General features: G+C 39.6%; 1 protein-coding gene across 2 annotated transcripts; it reads left to right on the top strand.

Annotated features, from left to right (window-relative positions):
• Positions 1–2744: 2744 nt before the first annotated feature.
• Positions 2745–13309, top strand: CSTA (cystatin A). 2 transcript variants are annotated; one of them, XM_057306843.1, is made up of 4 exons: positions 2745–3035; positions 7337–7510; positions 9908–10009; positions 13065–13309. In XM_057306843.1, the coding sequence occupies exons 1-4, from the start codon at positions 2970–2972 to the stop codon at positions 13191–13193; spliced, it is 471 nt and encodes a 156-aa protein (XP_057162826.1). In that variant the 5' UTR covers positions 2745–2969; the 3' UTR covers positions 13194–13309. The 2 variants fall into 2 exon arrangements, with proteins under 2 accessions (XP_057162826.1, XP_026350523.2); XM_026494738.4 differs by lacking the exon at positions 7337–7510 and having other exon boundaries at positions 2763–3035.
• Positions 13310–13643: the final 334 nt, after the last annotated feature.

Genomic DNA, 13643 nt, shown 5'->3' with positions numbered 1-13643 from the left:
AACGTGTTGATGCGGTGGAAAATATTAGAGGAAGCAGTATAAAAGCAAGACCAAGAGACAAATAAACAAGGTTTTTAAAAGGTAGTGCTTTTTTTACCTCAGCTTTTTTTTGGGGGGGGGTGTAACTTACATACAGTAAAGTCTACCCATTTTAAGTGTACAATTTGATGAATTTGGATAATTGTATACCATTGTATAACCACCACCCCAACCAGATATAGAATAGTTCCATCTCCTGAAAACATTTCTTGTGTCCCTTTGCAGTAGTAGATCCTTCTCCCACCCCCAGCCGGAGGCAACCTCTGATCTGTTTTTGTCACTTTAATTTTTATTAACAGAGATATTAATTTTTGTGCTTTTCTTTTCTGCACTTCCTTGTATGTGACTCTTCCCTATCAGAGGCATCCATACTACCTTAAGAAGAGTTAGGATATTACAGTAGAAATGCAAAGACAAAAGCAATATTTACTTTGGGTCAGTTATTGCTTCTAAAAGAAATTTTTGAGAATCAACAGGGAATACCCAAGAGTAACAGGCATAGACTCTAGAAAAAGAACAGAAGATATGCTGCTTACCCCATGCCTGACCACTGGGGGGATTAGACCTGAACTAGTTGGTGAACAGAGAGGCGGAAATGGACTGTGGCCTTGAAAAAAAAAGTTGAAGACCTGGATACGAGAGGACCTGACTTAGAAAGGTCACAGGAAGATGTCTAGGTTTATCTGTGGCCAGAGCTAAGTCTTAAGATGCCTTGTGGCCTCTTGAGTGAGCACCATGTCATTCACATTTGCTATTTTTCTCAATACATGGATGAAGGCATTCCATGGACATCCATCTGCCTAGCACCCCTTAGATTATCCAGGAAGACACCACTTATCTCCAAAAATTTGTCAAGCACCTGCCAAACTTTATAAAGAATGAAGTATCTTTCTAATATATAATTTATATAACATATTGCATATTAATTATAATATGAAAGTATTAATATATAATATAATAATAAACAGTTTGCAAAATATAGTTAGGGATAAAGTGAAGCATATAATAGATTATGTGGTAGAGTACCATTTGTACCATTTATAGAAGAAAAGTATATACACACGTATTTGAATGTATGTAGTTAATTATTTATATATTCGTGCAGTAGGATATGAAGGATAAAGAAGCTGGTGACAGGGGCGCCTGGGTGGCTCAGTCATTAAATGTCTGCCTTCGGCTCAGGGCGTGATCCCGAAGTCCTGGGATCGAGCCCCGCATCAGACTCCTCCACTGGGAGCCTGCTTCTTCCTTTCCCACTCCCCCTGTTGTGTTCCCTCTCTCGCTGGCTGTCTCTCTGTCAAATAAATAAATAAAATCTTAAAAAAAAAAAAAGAAGCTAGTGACAGTAGTCTCTAGAGAATAGAAGGGTGGCTGAGGAATAGAGTGGGTGAAGAATTCCTTATATTCTCCCTTAAACTCTTTTGTTCCATTTGAACATTTTAATCATGTGTACGTGTTATATACTCAAAAATTGAATAAAATAATGCAGATAAATATTCACGCAAAACAGCAATTTTACTTCTAGATAATTCCCTCCAGAAGCCATCGCACATGTATAAAAGGGGAAAAAATGCAATATTGTTTATACGGGTTAAAAGACTAGAAAGAACAGGGGCGCCTGGGTGGCACAGCGGTTAAGCGTCTGCCTTCGGCTCAGGGCGTGATCCTGGCGTTGTGGCATCGAGCCCCACATCAGGCTTCTCTGCTATGAGCCTGCTTCTTCCTCTCCCACTCCCCCTGCTTGTGTTCCCTCTCTCGCTGGCTGTCTCTATCTCTGTCGAATAAATAAATAAAATCTTTAAAAAAAAAAAAACTAGAAAGAACAAAAGTCTTCATCGGTAGGGGAATAAGTATGTAAAATGTGGAATAGCATATAGCAGTTAGATAGAGAGAATAGATGATAGATAGATAGATAGATAGATAGATAGATAGATAGATAGATAGGCAGACAGATAAATCTATCATCGAATAACAGTTAAAGGAAATAAACTAGATTGGTCAATCTGTGTATCAACACGGAACAACTCAAAAACATGTTAAGCAGAAAAAAAGCATATATAGAGTATATGTTTAGCATACAACTTAAGTAAATTTTTAAAAACACACTAAGTAAATGTATAAAATGGGATAGAAGGATACCAAACTCACAGTGTAATTACCCTCTGTGGAGACCTAAATTGGGGGGTGGGAGTGGGAGGCTGGTTATATTGTATTTCTTAAAAACAACTACAAAGAAAAGAAAAGAATAAAGAAAAGAAAAGAGAAGAAAAGAAAAAAAAAAAGAAAAAAGAACAGAAAAAAGGAGAAAGAAAAGAAGAAAGGGAAAGTAGGTAAGATAAAATGTTAAAAGTTTCAAATCTAGGTGATAGGAATAGAAGTGCTTGTTTTACTCTACAGATCTAGAAATGTAAAAACAAACAAACAGTAAAATACAAACATCCAGCCAAGGTTCTCCAGACAGACCCTTTTACTTTCTTCATAAAGTCAAGTAAATTCTGAACAATCAGCCTTGACATTATTAATAAATATACCTCTAAAGTATAAAATTTTGTATTAGAGGTTTTAAAACATTGAGAAACTCTGGTCGTGACTCTAGATTGCATTCCTCAGATGCAACAGGATGGAACCACTGTCAAAGAGAATGCAGGGAAGTCTGACTCCCTGTGATGACGCGACTCGCGGGGCACACCCATTTGTTCATCCTCAGCCCTCATTCTCCCAAATTCCTACTGGCAGATTCTGTTGAGGAAGCAGCATGGCTTGCTTCAAGACATATTCATTTTCCCTGTGCCTTTTTGCTCTTTGTGAAAAAGAAAACCTTCTGGAGGCGGGGCTTGTTGAGCAACACCCTCTTTAAAAACCAGAGTCTCCACGCTTACTTGATCACTTCAGTTCCAGCATCCTGCCCAGCAAAGAAGCAATTAGCCAAAATGATACCTGGAGGCTTAACCGAAGCCAGACCTGCCACTCCGGAAATTCAGGAGATTGCTAACAAGGTGAGTTGGTGTACCTCATGAAAATGATTGATCCAAAACCTGGGGTCCTAGGTGGGCCACGTTAAGCGTATGGGTGAACATGAAAACCAGAAGAACATTGGGAAATGTGTGGTTTTGTTCAGGCTTCCTTACAACTAAAAACCTTTTTAGTTGAAACCTCTAATAATCCCAACTATGAGAGTGATCTTGAACAAGTAACATTCCTTCTCTGAGCCTCAGTTTCCCCATTTATAAAAGAATTTATATTGGGTCATCTTTATAGGCTTACAATGTATGATTCTAGGATTACTAATTCAGTTTCTGATGAAGCTTCTAATCTTACCAAATGGAGCCAACATGTAATTAAACTCTGGGGTTGTTAACAATTTGACAAACTAGACTTCACACGCTCTGCGGGGAAATTTTTTTAAATGGGTTAAATGAAGGACAATATTGCAAAGACAATCCACTTACACACTTCCTGCCAATTTGACTAAGGAAAATATTTTAGTCTTTTCGTATTTAGAGGACGATTAAACTAGTAGGGAAGAGGAGTGGCATAGTCTATGATGATTCTGAAATTGATTAAGATGAAAACAGAACTCAATGTTCTTAGCAAGTTGATACATTTTTCTAAGTGTTGTTTGATTAGTGATCACCTCTATGATAAAATTTTATTATCCTGCATATTTTACAAAAAGAAAATATACATAAATTATCATTTTAGGTTTGTAAATTGTTGCCCTATTTTCTTGTACCATTCCTTGTTTTTTTTCTCTGTAATTTCATTCTATGACACTGGCAAATAAGATCGGCTTCTTGCATAAGTGAAAGAGATAGGATTTCTATGTTAGGGCTCTGGAATGCTCTCTAGAGATTCGATGCCTGAAATTCTACCACTCATTCTTTGGGGATAAATGTTTCCCTTTCAAGAGTTCTTTTAAAAAATAGATACTTTGGGGCTTTTCTTTCTTGTGAAGGGTAATGTTAAGTCATTAATACCTTTATTTGAGGTCAGTATTCTCAAACTTCCATGTATAGGCCTGTATTCACAAACTTCAGCGTACATGTACATTACCCAGGGGTCTTGTTAAAATGCAGATTCTGACTCAGTAGATATGGCTGGGGTGGGCCTGAGAGCCTGCATTTCTAACCAGCTACCAGATGATGCCCCAGCTGCTGTCCATGACCACACTGGCCTGCAGGACTGGAGATACCTAAATCCAAGAGGCCTATGGGAGATGGGCTTCCCACAAGCAGAGCCCTGGGGGCGTCTGGGTGGTGCAGTCGGTTGATCCTCTGACTCTTGGATTCAGCTCAGGTCATGATCTCAGGCCCCTGCTCTCAAGGAGTTTAGAGTCCATTTAGAGAAATCAAGATAACTGGAATGTTATAAAACAATCCCCAATAAGGAACATTTTTTAAATCGTAGGTTTGGGACCAGGAAGGACATTGGAGTTTGCCCAGCAAAGCTCCTAACTTTCAAGTGAATAATTACTGTGTAGTAAGTTCAGCTTTTCAGGTATTAAGTTCCCAGTTATCATTTGGCTCCCCTCTCACAGGAGAGCCTTAGGGGACAATTCCCAGTTAAGTATTAGAAGGCAGAAGAATGGTCAGTTTAGGAAGCACTTTCCCATCAATGACAAAATTTATCTCCCCACAAACAACCCCAAGAGGCAGGTATTACCAAAACCACCTGTAGGTGAAGAAATATAATCAACACCTACTCCAAGATTATAGAATTAGTTAGGTGCCCAGTCAGAGTCAGGCAAATGGGTAAGTGTTAGTAGTCATATACTTAGTATGATTTGAGGTGGTCCCAAGGAAGACCACCACTACCTGTCATTTACCTTGTAATTTTATCCCTTTGATTTTTTTATGTATTCTAATTTTTTTAAATCAGCTGTTAAAATGCAGGTATTCTTAGAGGAGCTGAAGTTTATCAGCTTTCCCTGTCCTTAACAGAGAGCTTCTTAGCGGAAAAGCCATCTCATAGAGAGGGGGAAGCATCAAAGAAAAAATGAGAACTGCAGGTTTAAGGAATTTGACATCAAAATGAAAGAGGGAGGGACGCCTGGGTGGCTCAGTCGGTTAAATGTCTGCCTTCGACTTGGGTCATGATCCCAGTGTCCTGGGATCAAGTCCTGCATCGTACTCCCTGCTCAGCAGGAAGTTGGCTTCTCCCTCTGCCTGCCACTCCCCTGCTTGTGCTCTCTCTGTCTCTCTGACAAATTTTAAAAAACTTAAAAAAAAAAATGAAAGAGGGATGTTGGATGAGGTCAGAAAGAGAAGAAAATCAAACAAAGAGCTTGTAGTTAGGGCGCCTGGGTGGCTCAGTCGTTAAGCGTCTGCCTTCGGCTCAGGTCATGGTCCCAGGGTCCTGGGATTGAGACCCACATCAGGCTCCCTGCTTGTCAGGAAGCCTGCTTCTCCCTCTCCCACTCCCCCTGCTTGCATTCCCTCTCTTGTTGTCTCTCTCTCTGTCAAATAAATAAATAAAATCTTAAAAAAAAAAAGAGCTTGAAGTTGAGGAGACTTAACATTTCTGAAGGCAGGAGAAAAGAGTGTCCCCATTCTGAAGATAATGGAAACTGAATAGTAGTTGTGTATCACGTATCACTGAAGAATGCAAACGGTGCTTGAGTCCCAAGTACACATGGAAGAAATCCCCTTCCCCAGGATTCTCTTTATTAGTGGTGGGTCTCTGCTATCCTCTTTTATCCTCTTTCCTTTCTGGGAAGACAAGGTGTCATGAAGAAAAACAACCCTGGTTTCTTCATTCAGAAAACACTATGTACACAGTATTATGTGAATTGCTATAGGGACAGAAGGGACACAAAGATGGTTCTTGCCTTCAGAGAAATTTACAAAATAGATAAAAGATAAGAGATATGCCCAAGGACATAAAGAGCTATACTTGGCCTGAGAATTGGGATGAGAATTCCAGAGTATGTTTATGTCCAGGAAAGAACTGTTATTTCAATAATTATTTTTAGAAATGAGGGCTATTATTATGCATGCATAGGTTGATATAACACACACACATATGCACACACACACACACACACACACACACACACCCCTAAGTCAAACCTAATTGCTGAATTCCATTCCTGGCATCCACACAGACCATACATAACACCATACAAACACCCCCTGTGCATACCATCATGGACACCACACCCCAGAGCTTAGCATGTCATAGCTGTCACTCACCCACACATTTGTGTTCTCCTCTGTGACTGCAGCCTCCTCATCAATCGCCTCTCCCACTGCCCCACACCCAGAGAACCTGCCATTCAGCCACACCACGATCTTTCAGGCCCTCACCCTCCCATCTTCATCATCAGAACATGCCTAGGCCCTCTTGAGTGCTCATCCAGCCTTGACCCATGATGGGTAGATTCATGCACTCTTCCACCCCCGATTTCTGTTGACCCCATGAAATTCTGGCATTCCAATCCTCAATTAGAGATCACTCCCATTGTCACAACTTCCTCTTCGGCTTCTGCTCCAGGTTCAGAGAACTTTGCTCAAGGAAGTTGCAGAACCACAGAAACTCACTCAGTACCAATCTATGAATATATGCCAGCAAACAACCGCAACAGGACCCTAGGGCTGCCAGAACATCCTTTCAGTCACATCCTGTTGGCCCTTTTCTCAAAACCCCAGAGAGGTGGACCTGGACCTTCACTCTCCTTGATTTCTCAATACTTCCCATCCCCATGGCTCCTCCAGCTGGTCTCAGTTCCTTCTGTTAAAAGATTGCACTCATCTGGTACAAGAATACTCTCAATTTCCTTATCCCTTGCTGGATTTCATTCCTCCCTCCAGTCTAAGACTCTGCCCTTCCTCTCTTATGTGGGGTGCCATCATTTCTTGCATACCAGGTGCCTTGTCCCATACTTGCCCCTTCCTTCAAAAACATAGTCAGATGACAAATGTCTGTAAGTCACTTTTCATCAGCCCTACTATACTTTCATGCTATACCCAAACTCTCCTTCCTTACCCTGTAAACATCCCAAAATATGGCCCACCCATGTTGCCACTGTCACCTTTCTATCCATTCTTCCCTAAATTATGCATAGTCCAAAATTTCTGCAGAATGATTATAGATAGGGAAAACGCCTCGGTGTGTTGGGTGCAGCGTGGCTCAAATCCTCAGATCCCAGAGAACTAACAACTCACCAAGATTCATGCTCTGCAATAATAAAAATATCTTGAACAGCTCTAGGGTAATTGTATTTTACCAGCTACTCCTCCCTGAGAGCATCCTTCTCCTGGTTGGGGTCTGAGTGACAAACCCATATTGTTTCTTCCAGCATCTCAGCTACCACCATGTATGGCAGGCTGGGGAAGGTGAAGGCCAACTGTGTTCAGCTCAACATCTGCCTATGCACCACCAGGTCCCAGACCACCACTCCCAGCTGGCCTCCACTCTCCTAGCACCCATCCCTGGGATGTCTTTCAGCACCAAGCTGCCTTCTGAAAATAAGGTTTCACGGATCAGTTCCTTCCTATTCTGCCCCCTTTCCTGCTCCTCAGCTTATCCCCACTTCCGGTTCATAGCATCCAACATTAGAAGAATACCAGTCTTTTCTACTGGAAGACAGAGTAAGGCTACAGAATATAAGTACAGTGAACCTGAAATCATGGCACACAGTCTGACAAGTGCCAGTGCACTTACCAAAATAAACGAGGACATTGGAAATCAGCTCTCTTATGGAAAATTCTGGACTTGGGGACTGCACAGATGCAGTGGAAAAGTTATAGATTTTGATCTATTTTTTAGGACAAGGACAAATAGAAATAAATTTTTCTGACATATGGTAAAAACAAACAAACAAAAAAAACCCCAAACAAACAAAAAACAAACAACCACAACCAAAAGACTGGAAACCAGAAGGAAAACATATCATTGCAACAGATAAATCAGATACTTAAGCTATCAGGCGAGGGATTGAAAATGTTAAGTAACTGTAATTAATAATTTTCAGCCTTAAGCAGTCATATTCTCCTCAGAGCCTTAGGTTCCTCATTTGTAAAATGAGGTTTAAATAGATAATTTTGGGTTTAGAGGTTAACCCTCTCCAACTCAGCTCCTAACTTGACTGGTACACAGCGTTGGCTCAGAAGGGTTAGACACGGGAAGCAATAGGACAGTAACTCTTCTCCTTACTTGACTTCTCTCTGCACTCCTGTCTACCTTTTTCCCCTCTCTCCTCCACCCTACCTCTTCCATTTCTGGTGTTTTTCTCTCACAATTTGCCTTCTTCCTTTCTTGACTCTGAAGCTTCATTTTCCATCTCAAAAAAACAATAGTACATTCTTCCCATCTATTCTGAAGGTCACAGGAGAAATGGGTGGTGGTTCATTGAGGTGTTGTACCCTCAAAAGTGGTCTGAGAACTCAAAGAGTCAGGAAATGTTTACATCTTTGAAAACCAGTCTGGTACCCAAACCGAGGCGTCAATAGAAAATGTATTCAGGGGCGCCTGGGTGGCACAGCGGTTAAGCGTCTGCCTTCGGCTCAGGGCGTGATCCCGGCGTTATGGGATCGAGCCCCACATCAGGCTCCTCCACTAGGAGCCTGCTTCTTCCTCTCCCACTCCCCCTGCTTGTGTTCCCTCTCTCGCTGCTGTCTCTATCTCTGTCGAATAAATAAATAAAATCTTTAAAAAAAAAAAAAAAGAAAGAAAATGTATTCAATATGTCTGCCCACTGATGGGAAGAACCAAATGGCCTTTGAGAATCTAGATGCTCGGGAGACCTACCTGAAACATGTAAAATGCTTTAGTGAAGGGCAGGGAGGCAACTTCCCAATAAACAAGGTATATCAAACATACACATCTATTTTCTTTTTCCTCTAGATGATAGGAAAAAATTAGGGGGAAAGGGGCACAAAACCACACATAGAAAGAGGAGATAGGCAAACACCACCTCAGAGATACTGACCAAACCTTGGAAGATGGAAAACAAATGAACAATGGAAAATGACTGGGTCACTTAGACGGAGCCCAACCACAGAGGGCAGTGATGAGCCAGCAGCAAGTGGATTCATGGTGCAGAATTCCAAAATGGCTCAAGCACTAGCAACACCAGGAATGTTTGAAGATGAGAGTGAGGCATGGGGCTAATGCCAGGAGAACTGATAGCAGATCTGTATAAGGAGCAGTTAGGCCACCCCCCAGATCCTTCCCTTTCACCATCTTCCAAGCTGGCAGAATTCTGGAGCTATACTCTTAACAGAAAGTGAGTCAGAGACAACACAGTGGAAACTAGCATCTCAGGCTCAGCTCACGGCAGAAATGAGACTGATACTGAAAACTGGTAGATCCAATAAAAGTTCACATATTGAATTTGAGACTTTCCATTCCCTTATCATGTCTGGTTCAGGCATGCTGGTACCAAAGCTTATAATCCCTCTGTGGGAGACAGAATGGTGGCCAACATCCTAATCCCTGAATCCTGTAAATGTGCTATCTTACATGGCAAAGGAAATAATATCTTGAGATATACTATACTATTTTTGCAACTCTGAGTCTGAAATTACTTCAAAATAAAAATATTTTAAGTGAAATAGTGATTATTGCTCTCCTATTTTTATTAATCAAAGACATATATATCAGAGTTTTCCTAGTGAAAACATTACTATATTGCCATATTACCACACTGAGTTGATGCAAATTCAGCCTAAAGCAACAAAATTTAACATTTTAGTTAGCCCATGTAATCTTATTAAAGGCAGATCTTTTCTTTTCCTTGAAACACTGAAAATAGCTCTCATCATCATGTTTGAGGACCTTTAGAAACGTGAGGTTTCCAGACTTGTAAATCACATAAATGGAGTCCAATATAGCTTTGATAATGTGTTTCCTCTTTTCTCTTCTTAAGGTTAAACCTCAGCTTGAAGAAAAAACAAATGAGACTTACCAAGAATTTGAAGCTGTAGAGTATAAAACTCAAGTGGTTGCTGGAATAAATTACTACATTAAGGTTAGAGTTCAACATCCTTGTTGGGTTCACCTTGGCACTAAAAGATACTGCATTTCCTACTTCATGTGATGTTCCCCGTCACCCCTACCATACCTTTTATCCTTTCTTGTTGTCCTAAATGAAGGTACTTACCTAGCAGGAAATTTCCCAAGTGGTAGACTCTCAAATTCGGCAGATGATGATATATTTATACCATCTGCTTCCTGTGAATTTAGAAAGCTTTCCTATATTGACTCTTTCCAAATTACAATTACAATTTACAAATTACAATTTTCAGAAATCGTATAGAAAGAGATTTCATAACGGTTCCAAGCATGCCTAGTTTGTGGCCATGCGCTTTTTGTGTGAAATGAGAGGCTATCTCAGTTGCCTGAAGGCTTGGAGCTGGACCAGATGCTATCTTAAAGCTTATTCCACTCAGAGCTTTGTGATTCTATGTGTCTAAATTAAATGAATTTTATGAATGACTTAAAGTAATTTAAGGTGGGAAAATACTTGAAGCCAGTGTTGTCCTTTACACAGCATTCTGATGGATAAAATTTAAATAATTTTTACAATTCAAGTAAGAGGATTCAATTTGTGACACTGTAGATATAGTTTAAAACAGTGGAGCATTTAAAAAAATTTTAAGATTAATTTTATAGCTATATCAATACATTAAATGATGCACTATCCAGTTCTAATTGAAGAAAATGTTTGCAAAGTTGAGAAGGAACGAATTCAATAAGTCAACCATAGATATTTGAAAACCATCTTCATCCTTTTGTATTCAGATGATAATTCTGATTTAATGAATAATAACAACAGACATTCAAATGCATGTACTTGATCTTTACAAAACCATTTGACCAAGGCACAGTCTGGCTTATTTCTCTTTAACAATTAACTACTTAAGATATAAAATGTTTAAAAAATATTTTCAGCAAAAAAATAAAATAAGAGGTCCTAACCAGCTCAGCACAGGGAAACTACAACACTGGGTCATGTAAATGGATCAGCCCAGTCCTACCAAATTTGAGCTCCTTGTATATGCCAGGTCCTGGGGTGGCGCACATGAATGACATCCCACCTTATCCTCAGAAAGCAGTGACATTGTTTCCTCCTTTCTCAATCTGCTTTCTTCACGGCTGAAAAAGAACGTTTTTCCAGTTAAAAATGATTTTGTTCAAAGACAAGAAACATTCCATCAAAATTGGGATCATTGTTTTAATAATTTACAATTAGTCCAGGTTCATAAATTTCATATATTAACCAACTCACGTATTTCTTTAAAAGCTCATGAGAATTTCATACCTTAAGACCACCTGCCTGGTCAAATTCCTCCTACTGGATTACAACTCCTGACCCCAGTTCCCTCATTACTTCCCAGCCGTCTAGTTGTTGATCTCGGCTCTGATCCGCTCTCTACATTTAAGGTCTTTCTGGTGATGTGACCTTCTGTGTTCTTTCTCAAATATCTATCAGGAGCCAGGTGGTGGAATGGAAGGGCTGCAGGCTTTGGTGTCAGATAGTTCTGGGTTTGAACCCGTCCTTGTTCAACTTGTTCCACTAGTCAGGGCGTGCGTGATCTCAGTGTCTCATCCTCTCAGAGCCTCAATGCCCTTATCTGCACAATGCAGATAAAAACCTACTTTGCCAGGTATTGTGTGGAATAAATGAGCTAGAAATTTACTGAGTACTTACAGTGTGCCAGGCTCTGTTCTAAGACCTGGGCATCTATTATTTCTTTTAATCCTCTCATCAAATCTATGAGATAAGTATGATCATTCCCTTGTGTTGAGAAAATGGAGACCCACAGAGATGGAGTAACAAAGGTCATACAATGTAAAAGCAGAGCCAGGATTTGAACCCAGGTGATCTGATGCTTAACTACTGGCTGTGCTGCTTCTAATAATGTATGAAAAGGCTGATATCCTGTTCCAAGCACAGAATAAATGCTTTTAAAAGGTTACACTGTAGGGGAATCTGGGTGGCTCAACCAACTCTTGATCTCAGCTCGGGTCTTGATCTCAGGGTTGTGAGTTCAGGCCCCGCATTGAGTTCCATGCTGGGTGTGAAACCTACATGAAAAGAAAAAATAGTTACACTATAGACTGAAAAGAACATTGATGTTGGAGTCTAGATTTAGGTTTTGACTTTGTCACTTATTAGCTGAGAGATTTATGGAAAATTACTTAATCTCTCCTAATCTGCTTTTGCATCTGTAAAACTGTCATTGTTCTACCTTTGTTCAGGCCGATAGTAAGAAGTATATAAAATATTCGTCATAGCCTCCGAATCCTAGTAAACAACTGATAAATGGTATTTGTTTCTTAGGAAGGGACATCAGAACATAAAAAATATTCTAAGACAAAACTTGTATTGTCCTAACCAAAAACAAAAGTAGAAATTCTCACCATGATATTCTAGGTCCCAGATTCATGACCAAACTACCTTTTTGTTCCAATTTTAGTATATGTGCTGCCGAAGCGAGCACCCAAACTACCTTTTCAATTTTCATACCAATGACCTCCCAGCAAGATCCCTTTACTTTAGAGGGACACTAGACTGCCCATCCCCTGGTGTCTTCTCAGTCCTATCAGTGGGCTTTTATAATGTAGGTTCTAATATAGATATGGGAACACCACCTCCCAAATTTAGGACAATGCCAATTTTCTCCTCCCTTTTCAAACCATGTGGCAAATAAAGTGTCCCAATTTAGAAGTCAGAAAACAGAATCAATTATTATTACTTGTTTTCTTGCTTTGTGCAGCTTTGAAAATGAAATTCACTTTCATTTGTGCCCAAGCAGTAGGAAATTATAAAACAAAACAAATTAAGATAAGATCAAATAAAATTAAAGAAGGGCTTATGCCTCTTGCCATGCCTTTAGCCTGCCCTTTCTCATAAAATAAGGTGGTAGATTTATGAAAATCAAGGGACTAAGAATGCTGATCTAGAAATACTGTTCCTGAAAAGCTTATTTCAGTGAGTCTTTAAGTCTGTAGATCTTTCACTTGACATAGATCCTGCATGAATTTCCTTTTCATTTTTTTCATTTTTTTTTATCTTCTAGGTGCGAGTAGGTGATAATAGTTATATTCACCTGAAAGTATTCAAAGGCCTTCCTCAACAAAATCCAACTTTGACACTTACTGGTTACCAGACTGACAAAAGCAAGGATGATGAGATCACAGGCTTTTAGCAGCATATTCGAAAAGTGGTCTGATATTTTCCACTGGCTAATGATTAATGTTCTCTGCTAATAAATGTAACTATCAATAAAGAAGCATTCCTTTTCAAATAAATTTATTTCTTCAACTATTTCTCTTTCATTGTATTATATAGTATTTACCTTTTCTTTCTCAATGTTGTTGCTTTAGAGTAGAAATTCCATAAAAACTGATATCAGTTGGAAATCTTATAGAAATTATTCAGGCTCAATGCAACTTTGCTAAAGGATAAGACCACCACCACCACCATTACCAACATAGGCAGGCTAGATCATGGGCTATCAGTGTCCTATGGTTGCAGAGAATCCAATATTCCATCCCTAGCCTCACATTTTTAAATTAAATCAGGTATTTTACAAAATATATTTATATTTTGAAATAATCTTAAACTTATAGATAAGTTGCAAAAAAACCTTTTTTTC

Source organism: Ursus arctos, unplaced genomic scaffold (assembly GCF_023065955.2).
Source record: "Ursus arctos isolate Adak ecotype North America unplaced genomic scaffold, UrsArc2.0 scaffold_4, whole genome shotgun sequence".
NCBI classification, from domain to species: domain Eukaryota; kingdom Metazoa; phylum Chordata; class Mammalia; order Carnivora; family Ursidae; genus Ursus; species Ursus arctos.
This window is presented reverse-complemented; position numbering and strand designations above follow the sequence as displayed.

What these genes read in the sequence shown, in the direction of transcription:
- CSTA (XM_057306843.1), top strand. Translation starts at nt 2,970, where the DNA reads ATGATACCTGGAGGCTTAACCGAAGCCAGACCTGCCACTCCGGAAATT. An exon ending in AGCTGCCTTCTGAAAATAAG is followed by an intron (nt 7,511 to 9,907) that starts GTTTCACGGATC and finishes TCTCTTCTTAAG; the next exon opens with GTTAAACCTCAGCTTGAAGA. An exon ending in GAATAAATTACTACATTAAG is followed by an intron (nt 10,010 to 13,064) that starts GTTAGAGTTCAA and finishes TTTATCTTCTAG; the next exon opens with GTGCGAGTAGGTGATAATAG.